Raw genomic sequence first — 27,617 nt, 5'->3', positions numbered from 1 at the left:
TGAAATTAAATTTATTACGAAAGTATACAATGGCGCTATCTGTTGTTGACTTCAAACACTGAAAGGGCTATATACAACTGGTCTAGTGTCCTGATTATCATGTTTATTTATCGGGACAAAAAATGTCTTCATAATATAAAAGCTAAGACTTACAAATTTATATTGGTTTGACAGTTTTTGCTACTTAATTAATTCTTATATTTTGTATAGCACAAAAGAAATAGAGGCCTAGCTGTCGATATTGGCACCTTCATCAACCAGCCACTGGCAGAGCTCAACATTTTCCCGTTCTGCTGCAAGTTGGAAAGCGGTTTTGAATCTTTCCCCTTTTTCCGTGATCAAATGTTTGTCTTTTTCGTGCACGAACTTGGCGCCTGAAATTTTGTTTTGCAAGATGCAGAAGTGCAGCAGGTTGTTGTTTTCGTACTTTTTCACCCTGATGTTCGCTCCGATTGTGATCAGCGCATCGGCTGCCTCGAGGTTTTCCTCTACAAGGGCGTGGTGAAGCGGCGTGTAGGAGAGAAAGTCAATTCTATTCACGCAGGAATTCAGGCTGGGCCCATAGAAACGGATGATCTTAGTTCCGTGCTTCTTGTTGCGCGCCGCGTAGTGTAGGAAAGTGGCGAAAGTTGTCTGGTTGGCGATTTCGATGGATTGGCCTTGCTCAATCAGCCACTGGCACATCTCCAAGCTGGCCGACTGAGCTGCGAAGTGGAGCGCCGTCTTGCCACATTTTCCAATCACCTTCAACACCTTTTTTCCGTCTTTCTTGACCAGGAACTTTGACAACTCCAACAAATCCGACTTCACGCAGAATAAAAATTGGCGTTCGCCCCATTTTTCCAGCAGTTTCAACGCCACTTGGAAGTTCTTTACACGATTTGCGACGTGAATTGGAGTTTCTCCTTCAGCATCCTCCGCGATTTCCGCTCCTTTTTTGATTAAATAGTCAAAGATTTCCACTCCGTGAACGTTGTTCATGGCGGCGTAGTGGAGAACCGTGGCGCCGCGGCTTGAGCACCTGGCCCTGAGGTCGGCGCCGTCGTCCAGAAGGCGGCGACACATTTCCATATCCCCCACCTTCGCGGCAAAGTGCAGCGCGGGAAGACTGGCCTTGTAGGAATCGACGAAACTCAGTTTGATCTTGAGCATCATTTCGGCGAATTTTTCAGACTCGGTTTGTTCAGCTTCTTCTGGGTCCTTTGACTCCATCTGCAGCCGCATTCCTTAATAAATGGATTATTTTTTTTTAGTTATTTTGACATTCTGGATCCTTTTATTCAGAGTTGCGCGGATTAGCTGAACGACGCGCAGATCCACGTCCCTATCTTTCCCTTGGAATGTTAAATGACCTCTACGTCGGAAGTACAGAAGCCATCCGCGTTTTAATTGGCGTCAAACGAAAGCCTTCGAAGTTGATCTACAACATAAGTCGAAACCATGACTGCGGGAAACGAAACAACCGAGAAATTCCCGTTCAGAAAGTGTCTGGGAAGAAAGCTACAGCCTTTTGCAGGCGACTGTAGAGACATCTGCGCATTTCCAGAAAGATAAGCGCAGTCTCTTTGGCTAAGAATCTCTACGCTAACTCCCTCCTAACAGTGCGTGCCTGCTCTTGGCCAATGAGATAGCGGGATTGAGTCACGTGACTGCTCTGCTGCACATATCTGCACGCGCGTCACACGAATCTGTCCCCCGCTGTGTGGCGTCAGTAATTTTGACACAGAGCCGCAAGCGAAAACTCATTTAACATGGGAGAAGATTTGAACGTTGATCTGCGCAGGACGAATGCGCGTTGGTCCGTTTGTCCGCGCAACTCTGAATATAAGAAGGTTCTATAGATCAACTTACTCTTGGGATTTGTCTCGGCATTCTCTTCGTCTTCTTCCATCAGTAAAATTCAGTGAAAAGGCGTGATATGCTCGTTTAAAGAGTTAACTGAATCAACAAATTTTAAATAAACTGATTGTGAGCTCAATCACTAAAAAATACTCACTTTACAAAAATCGGAATCAATAAAAGGTGCGAAGAGAAGCGGTAAAATAATCAGCATTTCCAGTTTAACCCTCTGCTATTACTGTTTAACAGCTGACTTGAAAAGGGAGGGGATTCCCCTCTTCCCAGAAGGGTAATTTTAATAAATAAGCCAAATCTTTTGCTCTGAGAATTAATTTTTACACGGATGTAACTCTTGAGAAATTACATCACCAATCTCGGAGCGGCTGAGGAATTCTCATTTCCTGAATTGAAACTCGCTCGCACATTAAAGCAGGTGTAATTATATCAGCTGGAGACGCGCTGTTGTGCGACTGCACTCCTCATATTCATGTCTCACTCGCTTCCGCAGCACGGCAGCAGTCTGCCTCTGAGTCTCGTGCAGCGATCTCCTCTCCGTCGAGATTTCCCTCTGCTGATTATCAATTCGCTTGTCGCGGTGTCAATTATTTCTCGTAAGTAAATTTTGCTTCATGTTTTTTTTAAATTGATATGCATTTTACTCAATAAAATCCGGTCTGTTTGAGCTATAATTTCCGTCTCTATTAATTACCTAAAAATAATTTTAATTACGTGCTCCAGGGATTTCCGTGTTTATTTGCCGACTTGTGGAACCATAGGATCTTTAAACATAGCGAATTTCTGTCGTAAAAGTCAAACAAAATAGTACTTTAGCAGAGAACTGTGCTGTATCAACTTTTATTATTTTTTTTTAAAAAAATAAAAAAGCCACAACCGCAAAATTACCGCTAGACTGCAATTAATAATTTTATGCATTAGAAAAAATAGTTTAAATTTGTTTTGGCTATAATTGGCTCGGCTCACTCTTGAATCTATGTTTATTTTTAATGTCAATTAAATTTTTATGCTAATAGCAAACCCACACGAACACAAGGATCGCAAAAACCCGCATTTTTCCAGAAAAAATATTTTGTTAATTTAGAAAATGTGTTTAAAAGTTGTTCCATTGCATGAAAAGTGTGAACTTTGCAAAAATTTCATGGTGATGATTTGTTTTTTTTTAGAAATTCCATTTTCAAACTCAAGAAAATAGGAATTTTTCTAAATTCGTGATTTTTGCACCTCCAAAAGTCGGGTTCTAACCATCATAATTGCAAAAACTAACTACCGTCTTGACCCAGCTTAAGGTTTTAGGGGTGCTTTACCTCCAGTTTATATATACTTCAACCCCCTCTAAAAATAAAAAATGGATATTTTAAAATATCAATTAATATTTTTCTTTTTATAGTTTTGAAAGAAGGGATTGAGTGTTAATTAAAAAGGAGTTTTAGATAATTTAAAATAGTTTTATGCCCAGAGGAATCATGCTTAAATTTTTCTTATCAAATAAATTGTAGCAATTAGGGGTTGAAAGAGGATGGGGTAAGCATAAGCACCTCCTTAATATTTTGGCTAATTAGAGGAGGTCTAGCGGTGGGTAGTTTTCACACTTCTGATCATTAGAAATTGAGATTGGGAGTTGCAAGGAACCAAAAAACCGAAAAATGTCGTGTTTTTGTTGGAATATAATCTCGAAAGCTAAAAATAAACACCACTCTGAAATTTTCAGCCTGATTTTTTTCTGCGGGCACACTTTTAAGTAACACTTAATTCGATAAACTTGTTGGCAAACAGGCCGCCACTGCATTTATGATGCATCTTGCGTATATTGTTTAAATTGTCTTCCTTGATTTTGGAGCGTTTCCTTACAAATTTACTTGATTTTTAATGCTATTTAAATAGTTTTCTTGAGGGAAAAGATGCAGGGTTTTTGAGCAAAAAAATGCTGCGTTTTTTGCATTGTAAAATTGGCGAACCCTGACGCACACGACTCAATAGTCATACTTAAACAGTTGCGTGAAAATGATTTATTTTTCTTTTCGATCTGCGATTTTTGTGGTTCCACCGCAAGAGAAATCAAAAATTTTATCCACATCTGCGGTGTATTTGTACCAAAACCGCAACCGCACAAGTGCTCTAAATTTTAGTCCTCCCATCGTTTCTCCTCTACTGCTGTTTTGAAAGCGAGCGTCGAGCGACTCAAGCACGGACTGGACGCAAAAATGAAATCAGGCACGGACTGGCCTGGTTTCATTATTAAATTGCCTGTCACTTTTTAATTTAAGTGTTGTTTCTCGTTAATATTATCAACAATATTGATTTTATTATTTAAAAATTATTTGTTCATAATACAGCAGACTGTCACTCGAGCTTAAATTTATTTTTTATCATGAAGTATGTTGTTGTTTATTACAACCTGATAAATAATGAGTTTAAAATATATAAATTGTGTACTAATTTATTAATTCGATTCCTTTTGTTCCCAGTTGGCAAAACAACAAAATGAACAACATAAAAGTGGAAAAGGATCTACCAGAAAATTCCAACACTAGCAGTGAGTATAGAATTTTATAGCCAATGTACATATATAGTCTCGTCTAAATTTTGGTCACGTGATCAGCCACCAGCCGTCAGCATGAATATATAGCTGAGCACTGTTTAAAAAGTTTGAGGGTTGTGGCAGAAAGAAATTGGTCTCCGGCCTTCTGGGCCGTTAAACTGTAGATTAAACTAAAAATATATAAGAAAATAAGTGCATACTTGATTTTAAAATATTTTGTCAGCCACCAGAGCAAGAATATAATTTGGTTTTAGCTGGGCATCCATAGATGCATATAGTTTAAATATAAGTTTATTATTTCAGGAAAACGACAACATGAGACAGAGCCACAAACTCCGCGAGAGAAGAAGAAACTGACGTTAGATGAGCAGTACGAAAAGCTGATCAAGATCAAGCTGCGATTTGTTGAAGAGAACAAAGGTGAGATACCCGCTCTCCATTTCGCGGCAAGGGTGTCCGATGTAGACGTTTGTCGGCGCCTCGTGGAGCAGGGCGCCGACGTCAACGAAAAATACGGCGTTCGAGGCGCCACTCCCCTGCACTACGCCGCTATGAACGCATCCCACGGAGAAGGTCTAATCGATTATTTCCTTGCAAAAGGGTGCGACATTGATACAGAAGATGCTCTTCATGATAAAGCTATCAAGTATGCCCTCCGAGTTGAAAATTTCAAGCTTGCAATGCGAATGCACAAGCTCTCAGAAAAACGCAAAGGTGAAAGAGCTACTAATGTTCTTCGTTTTTGCATGTATGAAAATAACTTAAAGTTCGCGAAATTTGTGTTCAAGAATATTAAGAGAAAAGATAGGTCGAGCGAACATTACTTTAGCATCTTTCTATCAGCGTGCGAGTTTGGAGATCTGGAGATGTGCAAGTGGTTGCTGGAAGAGGCCAAAATTGACGTCAACAAGGTTGATATGAAAGACCAAGTTCTTGGTAAAGCTGCCAGGAACCGCAAAAATGAAGCTAGTAAGATCCTTCCATACTTGTTCTCAAGGTTCCAATTCACCGCTGATCAACAAAGGAATGCCTATAAGTCAGCTTTTTTATATAAATTAGGTGAATATTCCTTCTGTGCAGAAGAGGCAGAAGAGTTGTTCAAGAGAGTTGCTGACACAAAGATCAAAATAGAGGGCAACAGTTTGTTGCACCATTGTTTTTCAAAGACTCTGCTTAGTTTAGACGCTGCAAAATTCGTGCATGAAAAGGACGGAGACCTCATCAATGAGATCAATGAAGACGGAAATAAAATTCTCCACCTCGCAGCGAGGAATGTAAACGTCGAAATGTGTCAGTGGCTGGTGGATCAGGGCCAAGACATCAACGCCGTGAACAAACAAACCTTTGCCAACTTTCTCCACTACGCTGCTCAAAACAGATTTTTTGGAGATTCGATCATTCAAGAATTTGGACATAATTTGCGCGGAATCGTGAACCAAATCGACGAAAACGTCTACACTCCACTCCATTACGCCATACTCAACGAAAGACAACACGACAAGGTTGCAGAGGCTTTGCTTGAACTCGGTGCTGATTTGCGCGTGAAAAGGAAAGGAAACAACTTCCTTCACTTCTGCATCTATATGGGCAAGTTGGAAAGTGCAAAATTCGTGCATGCCGAGGATAAAAATCTGATGAAGCAAAGGGGAGAGGAAGGCAAAACCACACTTCACATCGCTGTTGAGCACTTTGATGAAGAAATATGCGCATGGCTTGTGAAAGAGGGGTGTGATCCCCGAGAATTGACCGTCGGAGGAAAATCTGTGCTAGAATCCACTTCCGGTGAGGAGGCCAAGAAGTTTCTCCTATCTTTGAATACAACCAAGAAGTAGAAAATATTTCAAGAATCAATTCATCGAATGTAATACGTCATTTTTTCTTTTTAAAACATTGATGTTTTTGGGTAAATATACTGAAATAAAATAAATAAAAATATAAATAAGCTATTTTATAAAATCAACACCAATAAAATTGCATATTAAGCGCAGAATCAAAGACTAAATGGAAGAGTGTTACTTCGAGGGAAATGTCAAAAAAGTGAAAATTATTTTCCATTCCACAGCTTTTGCTTTGGAGTTAATTGACTGTTCTGAGAAAAAAATTAGCACGGCTTCCATAGTTTAAAAAGGGACGAGAGCAAACGAGAACCCTCTCTAGGTCATCGCTCAACAGATTTAAATACAATTTTTGTTTAACTAATTCCATGGAAAGATTTTAGTAACTACAACGTTACAGGAACAAATTTTTCGAACTTGACATTTGATCAGGAGCAGGTGGCAGCAATAGCAGACAGCAGCGGAGGCGCAAACAGGAGAAGAAGCGAGATGCAGCCAGCGCACGCAGAGGCGCGGGTCGCGCGTTTTTGAAAGGTTTGACGAATTATATATAGTTTCTCCCTTTAAATTTTTTCCGTCCCATTATCAAGTGCAAAAGAAAATATACAATTTAATTTAAGTCCTAAATTTTCGAAGTTAAAAATTAAAAAATGCGTCAACCTGTTTAAAAGTACTATTTCATGCCTTTATGCATCATTCACAAAATAATACGCATGCATTTATGTTTTATCATGGAAATGCGCTGCCTGCGCGTCGGCTTTAGTGCCGTCGTGTCTCGCTCTCACGCGATCTGATTACCTGCGCGTCTCGCCGTCTATCTGCATGACTCTCCACGCGGCTCGAGAAATTCAATCGCGGCCAGTCGGAAGCATTATTTAATGCTGACTCCTGCTTTATTTATTTTACCCGAGCGTAAAAGATATTTTATTTTCTTGATGCACATGCCTCAGTGTGTTAAATAACTTCAAAAAGGTTAAATCAAAGAAAAATTCAAAGAATTAAGACGTTGAAGATTTTTATTTCCCTAGGACATGTGGCTTTCAAATTGAAACTGGGTGGTCTTTATTTAATGAACAATTGAAAAATAAAATCTATTAAATTACCTTCTCATACTCGTACAGTAATTGAAGGCAAGGAAAACCACGTTTTTGCAGCTTTAAATTTCGTTCGCTTCCATCGATTCTCTTTAAAAGTTTGTTTGATGTTTAAAATGTTCCATAGAACTGACGAAAAAGGTTGTTGTGTTTACAAACAAATATGTCTGTTATGTATGTTTACATAAGTAGTCAAAATTGTTTTTTCCAATAGGAAAAAATCACGGAATGCGGAATATTTTGAGAGCGTCCACGAGGCCATCATCCTCAAACCACTCGAATTCCTGAATATCATCCACGTTTTTAAAAAATGGCTCCACACCAGATATTTCGTCGTTTGTGAATCTCCCAGACCTCATACTTTCGGCAAGGATTACGTAGTTGCACATGTGATTGACGCGGAACTCGATGTCGGTAATTGTTGGCAAGACTCTGGCCGCAGTTGTGATGAATTCAGCCAACGCCAGGAAGAATGGCTGCTTGACCTCGGTTATGGAGTAGCATTGCATGCGCACCACCAGTGTCTTGAGTTTGCGTAGGGCTTCCTTTTTGCTGATCAAAGCAGTCAGCCTCTTCATGTCATCCTCATTTACGACTTGCCCAATCAGAGTCACCTTTTCCAGGTTCGGCGCCATCAAAATATCCGACACTGTCTCATATTTACTGAAAGAGATATAAATGGATTTTTTTAGAGGTAAAAAATTCTGAAAATCAGAAGAAACGTGGCGAAGTTTGCTCTGAAACTAGCAAGAACGTCGATGAAGAATCAGAGGTCGAGACATCAGCGCCACAGTGACAGCCAGCTCAAGCGACAAGTTAGCTGTGGTTGTGGCGCTGCTGTCTCGATCTCAGGTTTTCGTTACGATTAGTGCTTAAAAAGTAACGGTTTTTAACGTTTACAAGAATTTTCGACTGAGTGATTAATCTGCCTGGCCTAATTCAACGCTCAGGAATCGATAGGAAATGTCCAAAATTATTTGCAACTTGAAAACTTACATAATGACTTCCTTGAGCAAGGTTAAATTGTTCAGTTGAATGGCAGGACCTTCGACGTCAACAAGACCAACCCTTTCGAGTTTTGGGCAGAGCGCGAAAATTCGGTCCAAGGACGATTCAGAGTCTTTGAGGCAAATGGAATTTCCCAAAAAGAGGGAGTGCAGGTCCGACCCGTAAGTTGTTACGAACTGCAGCACAATCTCGGGCGGCACGTGGCTCAAATGGAGGCTCTCGATTTCTGAGAACTTTAGCAAGGGCTTGATTTGCCACTCATTATCGGAAAAGAAGTCTGGGCCTTCAATCTATAAGAAAGAATTTAAAATTATAGACTTATTCTACCAACAGTGATCTCCCCAACTGGAAAAAAATTAATTTATCTCACCATGAGGTGGGTGACGAATGGAAACAACTTGTGCACATATTCCTCTGCCTTCTCGTATTGAAAATTCAGACCCAAATGCCGCAAATTTCGTTCTTCTTTCTTGTAAGGGGCGTACTGGTACTCGCTTTGGCAGCAGAAATCGCTTGCAAAATCCATAATGACCTGCAAGTTGGGAAGATACATCCTGCACAAATTCCTGAACTCCATGATGTGCTGTATGGAGGCTGTCGAGCGGAAAAAGAAGGCTTTCAAGAGTTGGAAACCGCCCCGTAACTCTTCCAAGGTCGGAATATTAAAGTCATAATCGGAAATGTTGACACTGACGAATCGCAAGTGTCGCAAGTTTTCGCACAACCACATCAGGTCCAGGAAATCAATTTCGAACTCTTCTATCCGGAGCACTTGAAGATGCTCCAATTTGACGAATGCCTGAATAAAATTCCGGTTGAAGACTTGCATGCCGGGCATGTTTTCTCTAAAACATCCCTCCTTCAGAATAGAAAGCGACAAAAGATTGGTTGTTCTCGTTGACATGTAATTGACCGCCTACAATTGAGTAAAAGCAAGTATTGAAATTAAAATTATACAATTATATATTTACCAATTCTAGGAGGACATATCTTCTAGTTCTAGGACAATAAGAAACATAGCCAGTCAAGTCAAGTACTTCAACATTGCTGTCAGTTTCAAGCAGAAGAGCGAGAGCGGGGATCATGAACAATTTCATATTTTCGTCATCCCTTTCCAGTGACGGATTCTTAGTGCTCAGAAGTTTAAGCAAAACGGCCTTTCGAATATTTGGCGCTGCATTGTGCGTAAAATATTCAGGGTTGAGAGAAAACCTTTAAGGTCGTCAAAAAATACTTACACAAGAATTTTACGCAGTCTTTCAGAAAATATTCCGCGTTCATGGTTTGTGGGAGCTTCGAAACCAAATTCGAAACAAAGCGGTTGGTTTTATAAGTGAGAGAATTTCTCAATCCTAGGAGCTTTGCTAAATGCATCGGGGATTCGTCAGAGTTCACCTGCGTTGCAATATTACAATTATTATAATCTCTTAGAGCTATTTAATTAATACGCATATGTCGAGATCGATTAGACTTTCAGCTGAAAGACTATCTGACTCAAAATTCCCCAAAAAACTTAAAATTAATGATGCATCGTGATAGAAAAAACTTGCCATATTTTCGGTGTTCGTGGCGGGAGACAGCTGAGTCAACAGATGATTACTTTTCAGCTCTGTGCACAGACGCAGAATAAAAGCAAAAGCAGAGCGATGCAGCAGTAAAAGGGTGTAAGAGGGGTAGCAAACATAAAGTGGGGGATGAAAATGAACTTGGAGGAGAAATGATAAAGAAGGATATATGAAATTAAATGCGCGGTCTTAATAAAGTAGAGTAAATTGGTCTTAATCTGCTTTACGAAAGTGTATAAAATCGTAAAAGGAGAAAGAGTAAAATAAAAACATAATTTTACTCACCATTGAGAAGTTCTAATGTGGCAAATAGATGGAAGTAAGGCCGGTATAATTTTGAATGAAATTTCATTGGTTTTAAAGGATTGCTGCTATACTAAAAACTGTAAATTAAAGCAGAATGTCTATTAAAAATCTGTGAAAAACTTTAATTAACAAAACCATCTTCTTAATTATCTTAAAGATCGTCTGTGCCAAAGTTTCTGAGTACACCAATCGATTTTAGAGGGTTGAATTAGGTAAAGAGGATATTTTTTCCGATCAGAAAGTCCAGCGTGACATGCGTAGCACAAGAACTTTTTTCCCGCCAAAACAATGCGAGAAATGCGCATGCATCAGAACTGGTTTGAGCACTACTTGCAGAGAGACCGCCTGTACGAGTGACTTGTTTGTCAGATCCAGCCGGCTCTCACGCATGCGCACTTCTCGCATAAACGTTCATATTGTTTTGGCGGGAAAAAGTAAGCACGTCGCGGAAGAATTTCCACTTTACAGAATTTGACCCTCAAGAATCGATTGGTGTGCTCAGAAACTTCGCCAAGGAATAATTCTGGACCATAACACTCAAACTTTTCAATTGTTATCAATCGATTATTGTTTGCTTCATTGTAGCAATTTTCCAGTTTCGATCAATTCCGAAAAAATGAAGTTTTGGAAGACAATGTGGGTGGAATTCGGCCCCGCCGCGATTTGCTTCATACTCTGGTTCACTCACGCCAGTCTTTTGTTTTATGGTGAGCATTTTAATCAACGTATGAAGGAAAAAAAGATAAATATTTAATTTTAACTTTAGCTCTGTGGGAAGACTTGACGTTGGCGCCGCTGCTGATGCTCCTGGCGCGTCCGTCGGTGCCGTGGGGAGGTGGCGGTTGGCTCCACCTGGCCTACGTGGCGTGCACGGGACTCTTTTACCTGGCGCAGCTGCCCTTCCTGCTCAACCAGGGGATGGTGGCGCCTCTGGTGTCGGGCTTGCGCGTCGAGAACTGCTCTTGGGTGCACACGCAATTTGTTGAGCAGCTTCTGGGCATGCGCGAGCTCGAAGCCGACACCCGCCACTACGCGATACCCGCCGTGTGCACTGCCCTTTTGGTTTCCCTGACCACACTGAAAAAGCGGAAAGCTGCCCATGTGGCTCCCCTCTTCAAAGCCTTCTCTGTTGAGGCCCTCGACACGGTTGGTAGGTCCCTAATCAATTATAGATTCAAATCCAGGCCCACAGTAGGCCCCCTTCCACTGATTGGAGGGCGCCTAATCATTTTCTATCGTTTCCAGCCGTGTTCGTGAGCGTTTTGGCGCTGGTGGTGGCCGGCTGTGTGTGGCCGTCAGGGCTGCACGCCCCCTACCTCCTCGTTGCGATTTTTTGCTCTTTTGGCTGGGCGTCCGACGCTTCCTGGATGACCAAGCGTTGTCTGGTGATCATGCTGCGCTGCGTTGCTGCCTACGTCGTCCTGCACCTTCTGCTGCTCGTCACCTACCACAATTTATACCTCTACACGCACCTCTCCTGCCAAGCCAATCTCACCAAGCAAGAAATTTCACTTTGTGATGCAATCATTGGCAACTCACTCTGATTTTTAGTGTTCTCGGCTTGAAGAAAATGCGCGACTGGATGTGCGAGGAGCCGTGCTCAAGGCAGGAAGACACGTCGCACCTGGCCGTGCTCCTGAGTCTGCTCTGCGTATGGGTGGCGACCTCTCAGTGCGCGGCAAGGCTCAGGGACAGTCTGCAATCACGTCTGCCTGGAATATATCGTGACCTAGCCCAAGAGGAAGTCCCTGGTTAGTACTAAAAATGTCTATCCAACTTCATCCGCAAAAACATTTGTCCGTTCCAGTGGTTGAAGACTCCAGCACGGAACTCCAGGACTTGCTCTTCGGCACCGTTATGAATTCCACCATGATGGTACCTGAATTACTGAATTTTTACCCTACAATTTTGGCGACTGCTTCTAGGTGTGGAGCGTCATGTTTCACTCGTGGCTGGGCTTCTTCATGCTGATGATGGCCAACGTCATGTGGCTGATCCCGCGCCAGAGCGTGCTGATGAAACGCATGGTGCGCTTCGTGTCCGTCTACGCGTGCGCACTTGTGCTCGTCACCTACGCCACCAGCTTCACCTATGACTACCCTGAGCACGTTTCCGGCCTCCACCTGCGCCAGTTTGGCTTCCGCTTTGAGCAGGAGACGCAAGTCCTCTTGCTACTGGTCCAGGTATACGATTAAAATATATTTTTTTTGTGAGAAGCAAAATGCGACTCTCCAATTGAGACAGTTGAGAACGAAACTTTTGAGTCTCACCGTGAGGAGCAGAGAGAGCCAGACGCTTTTGGATCTCACAGTGGGATTGAAACGGTCGCTCTCAATTGAGACTGAAGTGAGCAAGCAATTTGAGTCTCACCGTGAGTACGAGAAGTGGCCGACCGCTTATGGTTCTCAATGTGAGCGGTTTGGATCTCACATGAGATCCTCTGCTACTCTGACGGTGAGACTCAAAGTTGTGTTCTCAATTTAAGAGCCGAATTTGGCTTCTCACCGTGAGAAACATTTCTCTGAGACCCTCATCAGGGTATAGCTGAAGGCTTCTACCCTTTTTCAGTGCCTCTTCACCGCGGTGTGCCTGGTCACCTTTCGTCAGTACACGAAGCCGTACATCGCAGGCCTGAACATTCCCCTTTCAGGTAATCAATTAAAATAAATCGAACCGGTAACCAGACCCTGGCGCTCTGACTGACACCTTTCATCAAACTGAACCATTCCTCAGGTTTCAAGCGATGGGTGAAGGTGATCACCCTGATGTGGGTGCGTCTGGCCCTTCTGGTGATCGTCATCATGATCCTTTACGACGTGCAAGTGTTCAAAATCGTCGCAGTGCCATTCTACATCAGCATCGCCCTGGCCATGGTGAGCGAAACTCTCTACCCTGAGATGTTTTGTATAACAAAATTCCCAGTGGATTCCGCACCGACCTGGCGTTCCTCTGACCCTGTTTTTCTTCCTGCTGGTGGCGGTGGCAGAGGTCAAACTGATTCTCACCTACCTGTACAACTTTGAAGGCGCGGCAAAGTTCGCCGGCCGGCTGCTTGACCTGAGTGCTGTCAGGTGCGTTAATTTGACCTAAATATTTTCGATTTTTATGTGGGATTCACAGGATTTACTTAACCTTTGGACTGCGAAAGATGAAGGGAGGGGCCTTGCTGCTGCACCTGTGGCTGCCCAACATCTTGGCCATGTTCTCGGCTATCTTCTTGACCGCCCTGAAGCACCAGATGGTGGAAAATCTGCAAAAGAAGTATGCATTTTATTCTATTGTATATGATTTATAAAAATTAATGTCTTGCTTTGCAGTTGGGAACTCTGGCAGCTTAAAATGTCCGAGCTCATTCTTGTTTCCTGCGTTCGAAGGGATGATGCAGCCACTGAGGAGGACAAGGTCAAGAGAGAGTGACCTGACGTCATGTAAATTACGTCCTTTCCGAAGGGCGACTTTTCTTTTAAAATTAAACTCATTTGGATATGTTCACAAATAGGAGAGCTTAAGGAAAGTTCAAAAGATGCAAATATTGATGGAGATATAAAATGAAATATATTTTACGATATCCGTTGTTGATTTATACTTATTTATCACGTTTAAACGTTAATGTAACAAAAATAAAATTTATAGCCGCATTTTCACATAAAAATGATAAGCCTCACTCATTGTCTTTTCGAAATTAAAGTGTCGCAAAAGGATCAGTAAACATAAACTTGACTCATGTAACGTCTCTGTATTTCCTGCCGTTCCTCTTCAGCCAATTGTCGGGCCCTGCGTCTCTTCTCGCAACAGATGCATGTTCCGTAGAAGCAAATAATCGAAAGCATCAGCAACAGCACGGTTCCCGTGAACACCATTTCAAAAATTTGCTGAGAATCCGTGATATCTGAGGGTTTATTCGCCACAACCTCGACGCCTTCGGCGCACGTTCCATTGGTCTGCACGACGTTTCCTTGCTCGTCCTCGAGCCTGAAGAGATACTGGCTGCCAATGTGGCACGGAGACAGGTCCCACCTGAGCTCAGAGTCGTACACCCTGGTGTCCAGCAGCATCAGCTTGTCAGATATCACCTGGATCTTCGCCAAACGGCACAGATTCTCCTTCTCGTCCAGGTCTGCCTTCACCCTCGCCACTGCGGTGAATGGCGCCTCGAACTTCATCTCCAAGGTTTTTTCATCTGTAAAAATATATTTTTCGTCTTTTTCAACTTTATTGGGAGTTAGAAATATAAAAAAATATTTTTTTTTGGTGGAAATTTTAAAATTACGCGCCTTTTGAACGGTAGCGCCACAACCAACAGTCTCTTTTGTTGACCACGCACCCATCTATGCATGTTCCTGCGCAATAACTCGGCAAGAACTTGGATATCCGAGGATATCCACCTATGACATTGGCTGTTCAAAAGTATATCTTCCAGATATCCTTTGGATATCCAATTTCTTGCTTTGAATGGCTACTGATAACCGCGGCCCCAAAATAAAGAAATTCTGCTAATTCAAATTGTAGGAAGACCAAAAAATTAAGATTTCCCACTCAATACAAAAACAAACTATTAAAAAATTAATCCGTCGACCCTGATCGAAGTGCGGTGACCCCGGATACACTTTAAAGTATCAAACACAGCCACAAAATTCCGTTGGTCAAGGCCAAAAATAGCACAGTACCACAACTCAAACAATTAAATATTCAATTTAAAGCAACGTACCGATTGGGAGACAGGGTTTCGTCCTCGCCTCAATTTCCTTGCTCTTAATTGAGGTGTGATTAAACGTTTTCTGAACAAATCTGATCGCATACAACGTCTTTGGCTTGAGAAAATTTAAAATTAGCCTTCCTCCCATAGATTTTTGGTAAGAATTTGTCTTCCACTTCGCAGTGTGCTCCTGATTTTATTCAAATTAATATGAAAGCTCCGAAATAATATATTTTTTACCTCTTTGTACTGGACTTCAATCAACTGATCATCATTCAGACTCTGAGAAATGTCCAATTCAATTTTCCTGGCCCAAATTTGATGAACTACAGGAGTCATTCTTTGGAACTCTTTAAAAAACTAATTATTAATTTACCATTCTTCATCTCATTCTATTAACTCACTAAATTGTTCTGGTTTCAGACACAAGTAGCTGAATTTCATTTCGTGCTCATTCTCGTCAGCCAGGATAATTTGATACTTCTTTCCAATCGTGCAGTTGCCGATAATGGTTTTAGACTCGAAACCATCCACGGTTGCGCTGAACAGGATTTTCCTCGACTCGATTACTCTTAAAGAACTGGGCTTGCATATGTTCTTTCGGTCGCTTGCGTTCGAGCTGAAGACCACAGTGACCTGATCCTCAAAGGAGATTTGCACAAACGACTCATCTACATGACAAATTATAAATATTGGTCGGATAAAATTATAGTTTTAACTTACTTATAGACAAGCAGAGGGGTTTCAGAGGATAATCTATAATTTATAATAAGTAAAAATTAATTAATAAATAATTTTTAAGATTATATACCTCTTGGTGGATGTTTGGTTGTCAATTGATTTTCTTCAGAGCACTCTAGTGTAGCCTCAACGCGGTTTTGGTAGATGTCCGACACCAACACAAAGTAATAAGTGCCAGTTTTGCACGAGTTCAAGTTCTTTTGATACTCCTGATAATCTAGAATCTGGATTTTGGAACTGATTGGTAGCTTATTGCCTGGAGATATCTCGGTAACATCAATCTGTTTGGGCTGACAGAATTTTTTGTCCAGGTTTGAGACCGTGAAAGTCGCCCCATCGAGTTGTAAAATCGATCCATCTGTTAAAAAATATAATAAAATATCTAGATGATTCTGTGGACACTTTCACCGTACTAATTGGCGTGCAGGTTGTTGCCGTCACCTCTTCGCCAGGCACCAAATTTTGCCAGTGCATATTCCAGTCGTGTTCATACACCGTAAAAGTGATCACGTACTCGGTTTTGTCCTTCAGGCCCTCCAGGGTGAAATATTTGCCATCAGACTCTTTGTAAATCTTGTTCCACCACCACTTGCCATGTTTCTGTGAGCAAAAGTATTAAGTTAAGTATACATGTAATTATTGAAAAAAAATAAAAACGACCTCTCTACATCGCACGCGAATGTGATCAAAATCAGAAACAGAGGCGAGACTTCTGCTCATATTCAAACTGATGCTATTTGGCGACGCTTTCCACACGAATGGCTTTACTTTTCTGATTTCTAACAGGAAATTTAAATCAATAATGAATTGTAAAATATTTTAATTCCCTACGAGAAGTGCAAAACGGATATTTGAGCATCGGATTTGCACAAGCCTTCAAGCACAATCCATTTTCCAGGTTGAATTTGTCGTTGAGGCACTGCCTGATGTATTTTGATGAGCAATTCTTTCCCTCGCACGCTTAAAATATTTTAAATAAGTTAAATTCTTCATTAAGTTGAAAATATGAGACTCACGTTTTTTGCAATTTTCTCCTGTAAAGCCGTAAAAGCATTCGCAACTTTTTGAGCCGCAAACTTTCATTTCGGAACAGTTCCATCCGTTCAGTCTCTTGCAAATCTTATCTTTCCTTCCAACTGAATTAGAACAGATGCCGATAAGAGTTCTAGGAATTTCATCTGTGATTCTAGCTTGCACTCAGAGGAAAAATTCTTACGGTGAGAAACAACAAAATTCGGCGCTCAAATTGAGATCTTAACTAGGAGTCTCACCATGAGTAGCTGCAAAGGAAGCTTTTGGATCTCACTGTGAGATCGAAACGCTTGCTCTCAAGTTGAGATTGAAGCTATTGGGAATTACGGTTCTAACCACAAGAAGTAGCGGTTAACCGCTTTTGGTTCTCACTGTGAGACTGGAGCAAGCGGTTTGGATCTCAAAGTGAGATTTGATCTCACAGTGAGATCCAAAAGCTTTCGGACACCTCTGCTTCTCACGGTGAGACTCAGTCTAGACTGAGAGCGAGCGTTTCGATCTCACGGTGATATACAAAAAGCGTTCGACCACCTCTGCTACTCTCACGGTGAGACTCAAAGCTGCGCTCTCAATTTGAGAGCCGCATTTTGCATTTAATCGTGAGATTTTTCTCTGAGTGAGGTTTAAAAATGTTTAATTTGCAGTGCCGAAACCCAAAATCAGTGAAGCGCATAGAATCCGAATCAATTTCAATATTCAGGAGGCGATTGGCTAGACCGATTTCGATTTACAAGGGCCATAAAATTGTAAACGGTGAGGCTATCTCACACAAAGCTTCCTACCTATTCCAGTAAATATTTCTTCTTCCACTGGATTTGGCACCACGTTGGTAGACAAGGAGTGGCATTGCTGCATTCCTCGGAGTTTAGGCACAATTACCGAGTCCCCTGTGGTTTTGATTCATGGTAAATATAAGGTAGCATATACATTATAATTTTCATTTTACCGCCAGGACAGAATTTAATGCCGCCGATTTCCAAGTCTCGCTGTTTGACACTCAATTTGAGCGTCCCTTTTCCACTAAATCGCCTGAGACTCTCAAACCGGACCACGTGCCAGGTGTCAACTCCCTTTGAAGGTTGGGCCTCCGTGAAATGCAAATATTGGTCTTGTTCAGTCGTCAATGTGAGGCTAAAAGCCCATTCTGACTTTTTCAATGGACTCCTCATGAGGTAAACGACGTCGACGCAAAAGGCTGTCTCCTTCTGGAAATCGATGTGTCTTTCCATCGAAGCATTCAAACGCTCAGCATTTTCAGGGACCAGGACACTGTCTAAAATTTAAACCATGAGAATATAAACAAAATAGTCGATTTTCTCCGTACAATGTCTGATAGAAAAATTGTATGCAAAAAAGGACTTACACAAATGCATCTTGACCAAAGACACTCCGCGGAAATGAATGAAGGGGAAGAAAGAGTTTTTGAGGACGTTGCTTGTGACGAATCTGGAGGAAAATGACTTTTAGCCTGAATAAAGCAAAAATATTTGTAAATTTTACTTCCTGGTGGCGGATTTTGCTGCGATGGGGAAGGATATCTCACCGCTATTAATTTTAACCTCATTTCCCAACGGATCGTCTTCTGAGAACCTCAACGAAACCAATTCCCATTTCTTTCCACTGTTTTTTAAGTTTATTTCCTTAATAAAAAACATCAGGTCTGTATTTTCCCTATTAAAACCAAATAAATTACTTTTGTTTTGATAACGTCCTGGCGATCGTGCCAAAAGAATCGGCCATTCGGGTCGTCAGGTGTTGGTTCTTTATAACGTCTTCGGAAGGTTGACATCTGTAAGTAATCCGGATCAATCAGGAAATAAAAATTCGAGTTTGTCAGGATGGAGAAGTGTGCGTGCAGCGCCGTGTTCCTCAAGAAATTCTCCATCCAGAAATTCCTCCCGGCATTTAAAAAAATAACCGGAATGTCTACAGAGAGTGAAAGTTAAATTTTCTTAAGAAAAATTCATTTATGTAATTTACCGTGCCAGCGAAAGTCGGTGATTGGAGGGTATTTTTCGTGATTGTTTGGCTTCATTCTGAGATTTTCCTTGCGCCAATGTTCGCAGCCGCCGCTTTTGATCAGATTGCAGTCGAATTCGTGCATTATTTCGTTTGCGTTCCCGTCCAAGTTGAAGATGTCCACCTTGGAGAATGTTTCCACGTTGCCATAGCTGTGCGGGTCTATAAAATCGATAATTTAATTTTTGCTATTATAAAAATATTAAAAATAAAATTGCTTTTTTCCAAACTTTACAGCGCTTCACAATATTTTCTTCGCGGATTTCGATTTCTCTCGTAAAAATTAGTGCTACTTATGACGAACTTACTCCTCAGAGAATTATTTATGTATTCGCAACAGGAATTTTACAAATTAACTTAATCAATCAATCAATTTGTTTATTAATTAATTAATAACTTAATACTAACCAAATTTTTCCACATTTTGGACAAAGGCGACCGCATGTTGGTGGTCGTTGGTTGCACAGGCTCTGGTTTCGTTTCTGGCCTCCACGCGGATCAAATATCCGCGAGCCAAATTGCAATCTTCAGTTTAAAAATAATTAATTTAAATTTTTAGAGGGGAAATGATCTAAATTGTCAATCTGAAATTGCATACTCACTGAAAACGAGTAAAAGAAGCGCATACCACGACACGATCCACTGCATTGCGATCCTGAAAATTTCATATTTTTTTTAGCAATAAAAGTTTTGCGATTAATCAAAAGCATAAATTATATAAAATCGACTTACCCGATTATTTTTTTATTTAATAGCCTTTCGGTAACCCTTTATTGCAACGTGACTAATATTTATTTTTCAGCAATTCCTTCTTTCCTTCGATATAACGCCGCTTCACATTATATTTCAATTTTTTAATTTAATTCCCTCTTTTATATTCTATTAAAATTACTTCAAGAATTATATAACACAATCCTGTCTGTTAAAAATTATTTCAACATATTGATTGCGTTCATTTCGAAATTAATATTTTTATTTCAGTGTGGCTCTTTTGCTGTGCACCCAACGTTTATAGTTCGACTGACTGAACATTTGAAAAATTTAAATCGTGGAAAAAAAACAACACAAGTACACGAAAGTTATTTTAAGAAAAAACATTAATTTTTAAAAGCCATCTGGTACCGAGCTCAAAGCAATTAATTCCTGTTGGCTGGTTAAAATAAATATTTATTCTCCCGGCTATCCATTCTTAAAATAAAAATCATTCATTTAAGAAAATTTCAAGCGATTGAGAGAACCCAAACAAATTTAAATAATAGAAATAATTATCCTACCTTTTTGTATGTATACAGCTCGTCTTTTTTCTCAAAACCTTCCTCCGCACCTCACTGCTCGGCCAAACAGGTCAAACTGACAATATGAGAGCCCCTGGCTACGAAATAGAAAAAAATTCATGAGCCTCTTGACCAATTCTCTTGTGTGAGCTGTCGGAATGATTGCGTGTACGCGGCTGTGTGTGGGCTTGTTGCCCAAAGAGAGCAATTATTGCGTTATCAGAGGCAACACGACTTACGAAATTTTCTTTTATTTGTACAAAGAGTCTGTTGATATTATATAAATTGAACACGCTTCTTTGTTGCCTTCATCTGTTTATACACATCAACGAAACTTTTATGAGGTTCATATTTCTGTGTATGTATTATAATTTTAAATGTAATTATTTGTTAATAAATGCGTTTACCTTCTTGTACACCAACCGATTTACTCAAAAATTATGCAAAGCTAAATTTTATGAACTGGAGGATAGAATGGGTTTGTGAGAAAGAAAATAACCGGAATAATGTATGAATTTTTTAAAAATGCCGTGCGTAGAATCTGTCATTCAGGGTTGTTTCCTTGGACTTTTGGCACCGGGTTTTAAGGTATTGAAAATACTGTATTTTATGGCCGATTTTTCGATGCGTTTGAAACCGAAATGTTCCGCCATCGAAGAGGGGGGCGTAACCTAAGGAATACAATATGGTGGCGCGGACATGGCAGGCTCACAAGAGGCGTGGTGTGCCGCCATATTATATTCCCTCTGTTACGCCCCCTCAAGAAACAGCTGAAATCGGCCGCCGAAGAAGGGGAGTAACCGAGGGAATACAATATGGCGGCGCAGACACAGCAGGGAAGACTGAAGTGCTCGCCACTCGTAGGGGGCGTGGTTCGCCGCCATATTGTATTCCCTCGGTCTGTTTTGACAGTGAATATTTTGGTATTCTACTATTTTTTAATACCAAAAACCGGTTGAAGGAAACGTCCTTTACTACTCTGCATCAATTTCCCGTTTCCTTCAACTTCCAGAATATTTCCCAATATTTCCGAATTTTTAATTCCTGTACGAACTACACGTCAGTTTGTCAATCTAAACAAACCGCAATTCAAATCAATTACTTCGATCCCTAGTTAATCAAAATAATATCGATAATATCGATTTTACCTTGGCTCACCGCTCCTCTATTCGCAGAAAGCTGAAGTACCACGTCTGCAGCTTCACCTTGTCCCTTGTCCACCTGGACAGCGCTGTCTTCCATCGGACGTTCACCAACAACAGGCAGCGGCTTCTCCAAAGGCATCATTTTAAAAATCACAGCGACTATTAGAGCAGCTGAAAATAAACAAATAACGAATTGAGGGGAGAGGAGTGTTTAGATCAGAGAAGCAGATTAGTTTGATACTTCAGTCGATTTGGCGTTTTTTTGCAAATCAACTTATTATCTTCAACACCTTGGTGAATAAATTAAAAATATCATTGGATTCAAAATAAGAAAAGAAAATCACAGAATAAAATTGGACATTCGGAATGCAGTTTGTAACTTCTTGTCGTACTCTCCACGTACGTTCTCCTCATTTATGCTAACACAGCGTGGCGTTGCGCAGACTCGATCAACTATAGGTTCAGGTGAAGGAGAGTTAACTCCCCCTTTAATTTAGGTTATTATTACAAGAGCCACAGCCTTGATCAGGTCTGTTGAACGAAGCAGACGAGTTTTGGCCCGCTCTAGTGAAACTTTTGACTGTACAATCTTATCCAGGTATTTTATTCGTTCTTGGCCATTTGGCTCCATATGTAAAGCTCTAAATTAAAACCATAAAAATTCTATTTATCCTCCGGATCAACCTTTGCTCAATTTTTATCTGTACTTTTCAACTTTTTGATCAAAGTCAATAATTAATACAATTTTGATGACCCCGACTCTTTTGTATTTTTCTCAGGTCTCCGTAAAAATGGATAATTCAGATTATGCTGACGCAAGCGAGGGCAATGACCGTGAGTAACAATTTACTCTACGCATAGCATTGGAATTTAGGGAATTTTCCTTTTGTAGGTAAACGGTCCAGGGATAATTCCCCAGAGTCCGATGAGAAAGAAGAGAAGATTCCATTAGTGGTAATCGATTTGTCGTCGGAATCTCATTCCGAAACGGATGAGGAATGTGACGAAGTAGCAACTCTTGAAGATAAGCTGGAATTTGTCGAGGAGAACAGAGGCAACATTCCTCCGCTCCTTTACGCGGCAGAAAATTCTGATTTAAAGGTATGCAAATACCTCGTGAAGAAAGGGGAAAATGTTAACGCAAGGGATAGAAATGGTTACGACGTGTATCATTGCGCAGCCATGAATGAAAACAACTGCGCTATGAAACTGCTCGATTTCTTTGTAAAGTGCAAAGCAGAAATGAAAAGACTCAATTATTGTGACATGGATGCTGTCGCGTTGGCTGTCATGCTTGAGAAATTCGAGTTTGCGAGAAGGCTGCTACACTTTTACGGCTCCAACGAAAGCTTACTTTCGCATTGTTGCACTAGTTTCAAACCGGAGTCGATCAAATGGGCATACGAGAAAAAACCGGCCATAGTCAAAGTGGAGGGCAAGGACGAATTTGACTTGCAGATTTTGGAGAGGATGGCTCAGTTCCAAGATTTGGAGACATTCCAGTGGATCATCGATGTTGCCACTAGCTGCTTCGGTGTTGATTTATCTCAAAATAAAGAACTGCAACTGAGAATTCTCAGAGAAGCTGCTCGAAGTTTGGATGAGACTAAAGGCGAGGCAATCGCCAGCTTTCTTTTTTCTTCATATGCCGAAAATTGGACAGTGCAAGATTTGACTCCCCTTCTCATTAAGGTTTTGCCGAGCGGAAACTTGGAAGTTGTCCAACTGATGGTTGATCACGGAGCTGACCTGAATGTCGGCATGATGAACGGGCACTTGTCCCTTTTTCAGTACTGCGTGGGGATGAATGCAATCGAGTCCGCCCTTTTCGTGCACCAACGGAACCCAGAGGAGATAAGCCTGTCCACTTTGGTTACCGCAGCAACGACTGAGAACATCCAAATGTGCGAGTGGGTTGTCGGGCTCATCAAAGAATCCGATTTTGATTCTTTAATTCCCGATTACCTTCATTTTGCTGCGAAGTACATTCCCTTCGGTGCAGCAATTATCCGGCATTTTGATTCCTTAATGCTTCCGCACATAAATTCAGTCAACAGCGAAGGCACAACTGCTCTCCATTCGGCCGTGGACGCACACAACCTCTCAAGTTTTCAGGCCTTGGTCGATATCGGTGCGGATCTGACCGTGAAATATCGTGATGTTAACTTGCTGCACTACTGCCTGTTTAAAAATTTTCTCAAAGGCGCCAAGATTGTGTTCGCCAAGGACCCAAGCCAGTTGCAGGGAAGACAAGCTTTTGTCTGGGCACCTTGTTCCGAGTTAATTAGATTTTGGCTTGCATCTTTAGGGGTTCACGATTACTAGACACCGATCAAAACGGGACGTTTTGGATGAGAATCATATAGTTTACAATATCTCTTGTACTTGAAAATCAACTAGCCTAATAAATTTAGAATCCTTTTTACACAAATAAAGCAAAATCATCGTCCCATTCCTAAAGAAAACTCGTTTGTTATTATTTTTTTAAATTTCCCTTGAAGCGCGACATAATCCTGTAGTATTAAATGTTGAATGACAGGATCTATTATAAAAGATACAATGTAAAAAAGTGGCATTCCGCCCCTTGAGGCACTTCTGGCAACTTTCCGTTTGTTCCAAAGTTGAAAATTGAATTTAGATAAAAATTATATAACGATAACGAATTTTGTTTGGCCATGGGGCGGATCACGGAAGCTTGACCTTGAAAGAAAATGGCAACGCTGGGAATAAGGCTAGCATTGTACAGTGTTTCAAAGTCAAAGCTCCGTAATCCACTTTCATGTTTTATCTAGATCATTCTGAAGCCAGAAACTGAAAACAACAGACGCGTTTTCTGCCGCCGCTCTTGAAATTTGTACAATCTTAACCAGGTATTTGATTTTACTCCTTCTGTGCCTTTTTGCTTTGCAAAGAAAGCACTCATTCGCTTTTTACGTGATATCTGCTGCTATAGAGCACTCGATTTTTGTATAACGCTTAAGTAATTTAATTAACCTTGTAAAAATTCTATCTATCTTCCGAATCAATCTTTGGTCCATTTCTATCTCTACATTTCAACTTTTTTGATAAAAAAATTCCGTGTTCTGCTCATGGTTTATATTTTTATGAACTTATATTTTTTGTATTGTTCTCTCAGCTCTCCGTAAAAATGGATAATTCAGATTATGATGATGACGACTCATCAAGAGAGAGCAATGACCGTGAGTAACAATTTATTGTATGCAGCATTGGTATTTTAGGAATTTTACTATTGTAGGAAAACGGCCCAGGGATGAATCCCTAGAGTCAGATGAGGTAAAGGGAAAGATTCCAAGAGTGGAATTACATTCATCGTTTGAATCTATTTCATCTTCAGAATTTCATTCCGAATCGGATGAGAACTTGAAAGAAAGTGCATCTCTTGAAGATAAGCCGCAGGACGTCAAGGTGAAAAACATTCCTGCGCTTCTGTACGCGGCAGAAAAGACTGACGTCAATGTATGCCAGAAACTCGTGGATGACGGGGCAGACGTTAACGAAACGGACGAAAATGGCAACGACGTCTATCATTGCGCAGCCATCAATGAACTAAACTGCGAAATGAAACTGCTCGATTTCTTTGTGAATTACAAAGCCGAAATGAAAAGACTCAATAATGATGACATGGATGCAGTCATGGTGGCTCTCGCCCACGAAAAATTCGAGTTTGCGAGAAAGCTGTTTAATTTGTACGGCTCCAACGAAAGCTTACTTTCGCATTGTTGCACTTCATGGTATAAAACCAGAGTCAATCAAATGTGCATACAAGCAAGACCCGTCAATAGTCAAAGAGGAGGGAAAGGGCGAATTTGACTTGCGGATTTTGGAGAAGATGGCTCAGTTCCAAGATTTGGAGACATTCGAGTGGATCATCGAGGAAGCCAAAAACTTCGGTGTAGATGTCCCTAAAAATAAACAACTGCAACTGAGAATTTTAAGAGGAGCTGCTCTAAATCTAGATGAGCCTAATGGAAAGGAAATCGCCAACTTTCTTTGTTCTTCATATGCCGAAAATTGGACAGAGCAAGATTTGACTCCCCTTCTCATTAAGGTTTTGCCGAGTGCAAACTTGAAAGTTATCCAACTGATGGTTGATCACGGTGCTGACCTGAATGTGCGCATGATGAAAGGGCACTTGTCCCTTTTTCAGTACTGCGTGGGGTTGAATGCAATCGAGTCCGCCCTTTTCCTGCACCAACGGAACCCAGAGGAGATAAGCCTGTCCACTTTGGCTACCGCAGCAACGGCTGAGAGCATCCAAATGTGCGAGTTGCTGGTCGGGTTTATCAAAGAATCCAAATTTCATATTTTAATTCCTGATTTCATTCATTTTGCTGCCATGTACATTCCCTTCGGTGCAGCAATCATCCGGCATTTTGCTTTCATAATGCGTTCGTACATCAATTCAGTCAACAGCGAAGGCGAGACTGCTCTCCATTCGGCCGCGGACGCACACAGCCTCGCTAGTTTTCAGGCCTTGGTCGAGATCGGTGCGGATCTGACCGTGAAATATCGTGATGTTAACTTGCTGCACTACTGCCTGTTTAAAAATTTTCTCGAGGGTGCCAAGATTGTGTTCGCCAAGGACCCAAGCCAGTTGCTGGGAAGACAAGCTTTGGTCTGGGCACCTCGTTCCAAGTTAATTAGAGATTGGCTTATACAAAGAGTCTGTTGATATTATAATATAATATTGAACACGCTGCTTTGTTGCCTTCATCTGTTTATACACATCAACAAAACTTTTATAAAGTTCATATTTTTTGTACGTATTTTAATTTTCAAATTGTAATTATTTGTTAATAAATGCCTATACCGATTTACTCAAAAATAATGCAACGCTGAATTTAATGAACTGGAGGATGGAATGAGTTTTGTGAAGGAAAAAATTCACTGGAATTATGTATGGATTTTTTAAAAATGCCGTGCATAGAATCTGTCATCCAGGGTTGATTCCTTAGATTTTTGACACTGCGGGTTTTAAGGTATTAAAAATACTGTCTTTTTTGGCAGATTTTTCGATGTGTTTGAAACCCTTGAAACCGAAATGTTCCACCATCGAAGAGGGGGGCGTAACCTAGGGAATACAATATGGCGGCGCGGACAAGGCAGGCTCATAAGAGGCATGGTGCGCTGCCATATTAAATTCCCTTTGTTATTTACGCCCCCTCAAGAAACAGCTGAAATCGGCCGCCGAAGAAGGGGCGTAACCGAGGCAATACAATATGACGGCGCAGACACAGCAGGGAAGACTGCAGTGCTCGCCACTCGTAGGGGGCGTGGTTCGCCGCCATATTGTATTCCCTAGATTAGTTTGATACTTCAGTCGATTTGGCTTTTTTTGCAAATCAACTCATCTTCAACCTTGGTGAATAAATTAAAAATATCATTGGATTCAAAATAATGAAAGAAAATCACAGAATAAAATTGGACATTCGGAATGAAGTTTGTGACTTCTTATCGTACTCTCCACGTACGTTCTCCTCATTTATGCTAACACAGCGTGGCGTTGCGCAGACTCGATCAACTAGGTTCAGGTGAAGGAGAGTTAACTCCCCCTTTAATTTAGGTTATTATTACAATAGCCACAGCCTTGATCAGGTCTGTTGAACGAAGCAGACGAGTTTTGGCCCGCTCTATTGAAAAAAACTTTTGACTGTGCAATCTTATCCAGGTATTTACTCGTTCTTGGCCATTTGGCACCAAATCGAAATAATGTAAAGCTCTTAAATGAAAACCATAGAAATTCTATTTATCCTCCGGATCAATCCTTGCTCAATTTTCATCTGAACTTTTCAACTTTTTGTTCAAAGTCAATATTTAATACAATTATAATGACCCCGACTCTTTTGTATTTTTCTCAGGTCTCCGTAAAAATGGATAATTCAGTTTATGATGATGATTCATTAAGAGAGAACAATGACCGTGAGTAACAATTTATTGTACGTATAGCATTGGAATTTAGGGAATTTTCCTTTTGTAGGTAAACGGCCCGGGGATGAATCCCTAGAGTCAGATGAGAAAGAAGAAAAGATTCCAAGAGTGGAATCCGAATCATCAGTGGAACCTAATTCATCGTCGGAATCTCATTCCAAATCGGATGAGAAATTTGACGAAGGGGCATCTCTTGAAGATAAGCTGGTATACGTCGAGAAGAACAGAGGAGACATTCCTGCGATTCATTACGCGGCGGTATTCGCTGACGTCGATGTATGCCAGAAACTCGTGGATGACGGGGAAGACGTTAACGAAACGGACGAAAATGGTAACGACGTCTATCATTTCGCAGCCATTAATGAACTAAACTGCGAAATGAAACTGCTTGATTTCTTTGTGAATTGCAAAGCCAAAATTAAAAGACTTAATAAGGATCACATGGATGCAGTCATGGTGGCTGTCATCCTTGAGAAATTCGAGTTTGCGAGAAAGCTGCATAATTTGTACGGCTCCAACGAAAGCTTACTTTCGCATTGTTGCACTAGTTTAAAACC

At 41.0% G+C, this 27,617-nt stretch overlaps 5 protein-coding genes and 1 long non-coding RNA gene across 6 annotated transcripts; 2 read left to right on the top strand and 4 right to left on the bottom strand.

The window, feature by feature from the left end:
- Nucleotides 1–228: 228 nt before the first annotated feature.
- Nucleotides 229–1,224, bottom strand: LOC135943787 (putative ankyrin repeat protein RF_0381). The gene has a single exon (XM_065490450.1). The coding sequence runs from the start codon at nt 1,222–1,224 to the stop codon at nt 229–231; it is 996 nt and encodes a 331-aa protein (XP_065346522.1).
- A 3,114-nt stretch (nt 1,225–4,338) lies between these two features.
- On the top strand, nt 4,339–6,228 carry LOC135943786 (putative ankyrin repeat protein RF_0381). Its single transcript, XM_065490449.1, has 4 exons — nt 4,339–4,390; nt 4,700–5,110; nt 5,240–5,365; nt 5,477–6,228. Exons 1-4 carry the CDS (start codon nt 4,339–4,341, stop codon nt 6,226–6,228), a joined length of 1,341 nt encoding a protein of 446 aa, XP_065346521.1.
- A 4,551-nt stretch (nt 6,229–10,779) lies between these two features.
- LOC135944162 (piezo-type mechanosensitive ion channel component-like) lies at nt 10,780–13,673 on the top strand. The gene is made up of 11 exons (XM_065490947.1): nt 10,780–10,911; nt 10,971–11,354; nt 11,450–11,702; nt 11,756–11,955; nt 12,012–12,079; nt 12,130–12,387; nt 12,773–12,854; nt 12,938–13,077; nt 13,127–13,275; nt 13,325–13,465; nt 13,522–13,673. The coding sequence occupies exons 1-11, from the start codon at nt 10,821–10,823 to the stop codon at nt 13,619–13,621; spliced, it is 1,866 nt and encodes a 621-aa protein (XP_065347019.1). The 5' UTR covers nt 10,780–10,820; the 3' UTR covers nt 13,622–13,673.
- Nucleotides 13,674–13,846: 173 nt separating this feature from the next.
- LOC135944163 (uncharacterized) lies at nt 13,847–15,244 on the bottom strand. The gene is made up of 3 exons (XM_065490948.1): nt 15,141–15,244; nt 14,913–15,090; nt 13,847–14,384 (listed from the first exon to the last, which is right to left on the bottom strand). The coding sequence occupies exons 1-3, from the start codon at nt 15,237–15,239 to the stop codon at nt 13,906–13,908; spliced, it is 756 nt and encodes a 251-aa protein (XP_065347020.1). The 5' UTR covers nt 15,240–15,244; the 3' UTR covers nt 13,847–13,905.
- A 43-nt stretch (nt 15,245–15,287) lies between these two features.
- LOC135943785 (uncharacterized) lies at nt 15,288–17,528 on the bottom strand. Its single transcript, XM_065490448.1, has 6 exons — nt 17,456–17,528; nt 16,302–16,420; nt 16,055–16,241; nt 15,712–15,999; nt 15,624–15,656; nt 15,288–15,571 (listed from the first exon to the last, which is right to left on the bottom strand). The coding sequence occupies exons 1-6, from the start codon at nt 17,526–17,528 to the stop codon at nt 15,288–15,290; spliced, it is 984 nt and encodes a 327-aa protein (XP_065346520.1).
- A 680-nt stretch (nt 17,529–18,208) lies between these two features.
- On the bottom strand, nt 18,209–18,836 carry LOC135943956 (uncharacterized). The gene is made up of 3 exons (XR_010575248.1): nt 18,654–18,836; nt 18,367–18,599; nt 18,209–18,313 (listed from the first exon to the last, which is right to left on the bottom strand). It is a non-coding gene; the product is annotated as an uncharacterized LOC135943956 (long non-coding RNA).
- Between the last annotated feature and the right edge of the window lie 8,781 nt (nt 18,837–27,617).

This window comes from Cloeon dipterum, chromosome 4 (genome assembly GCF_949628265.1).
Source record: "Cloeon dipterum chromosome 4, ieCloDipt1.1, whole genome shotgun sequence".
Classification (NCBI taxonomy): Eukaryota; Metazoa; Arthropoda; class Insecta; order Ephemeroptera; family Baetidae; genus Cloeon; species Cloeon dipterum.
This window is presented reverse-complemented; position numbering and strand designations above follow the sequence as displayed.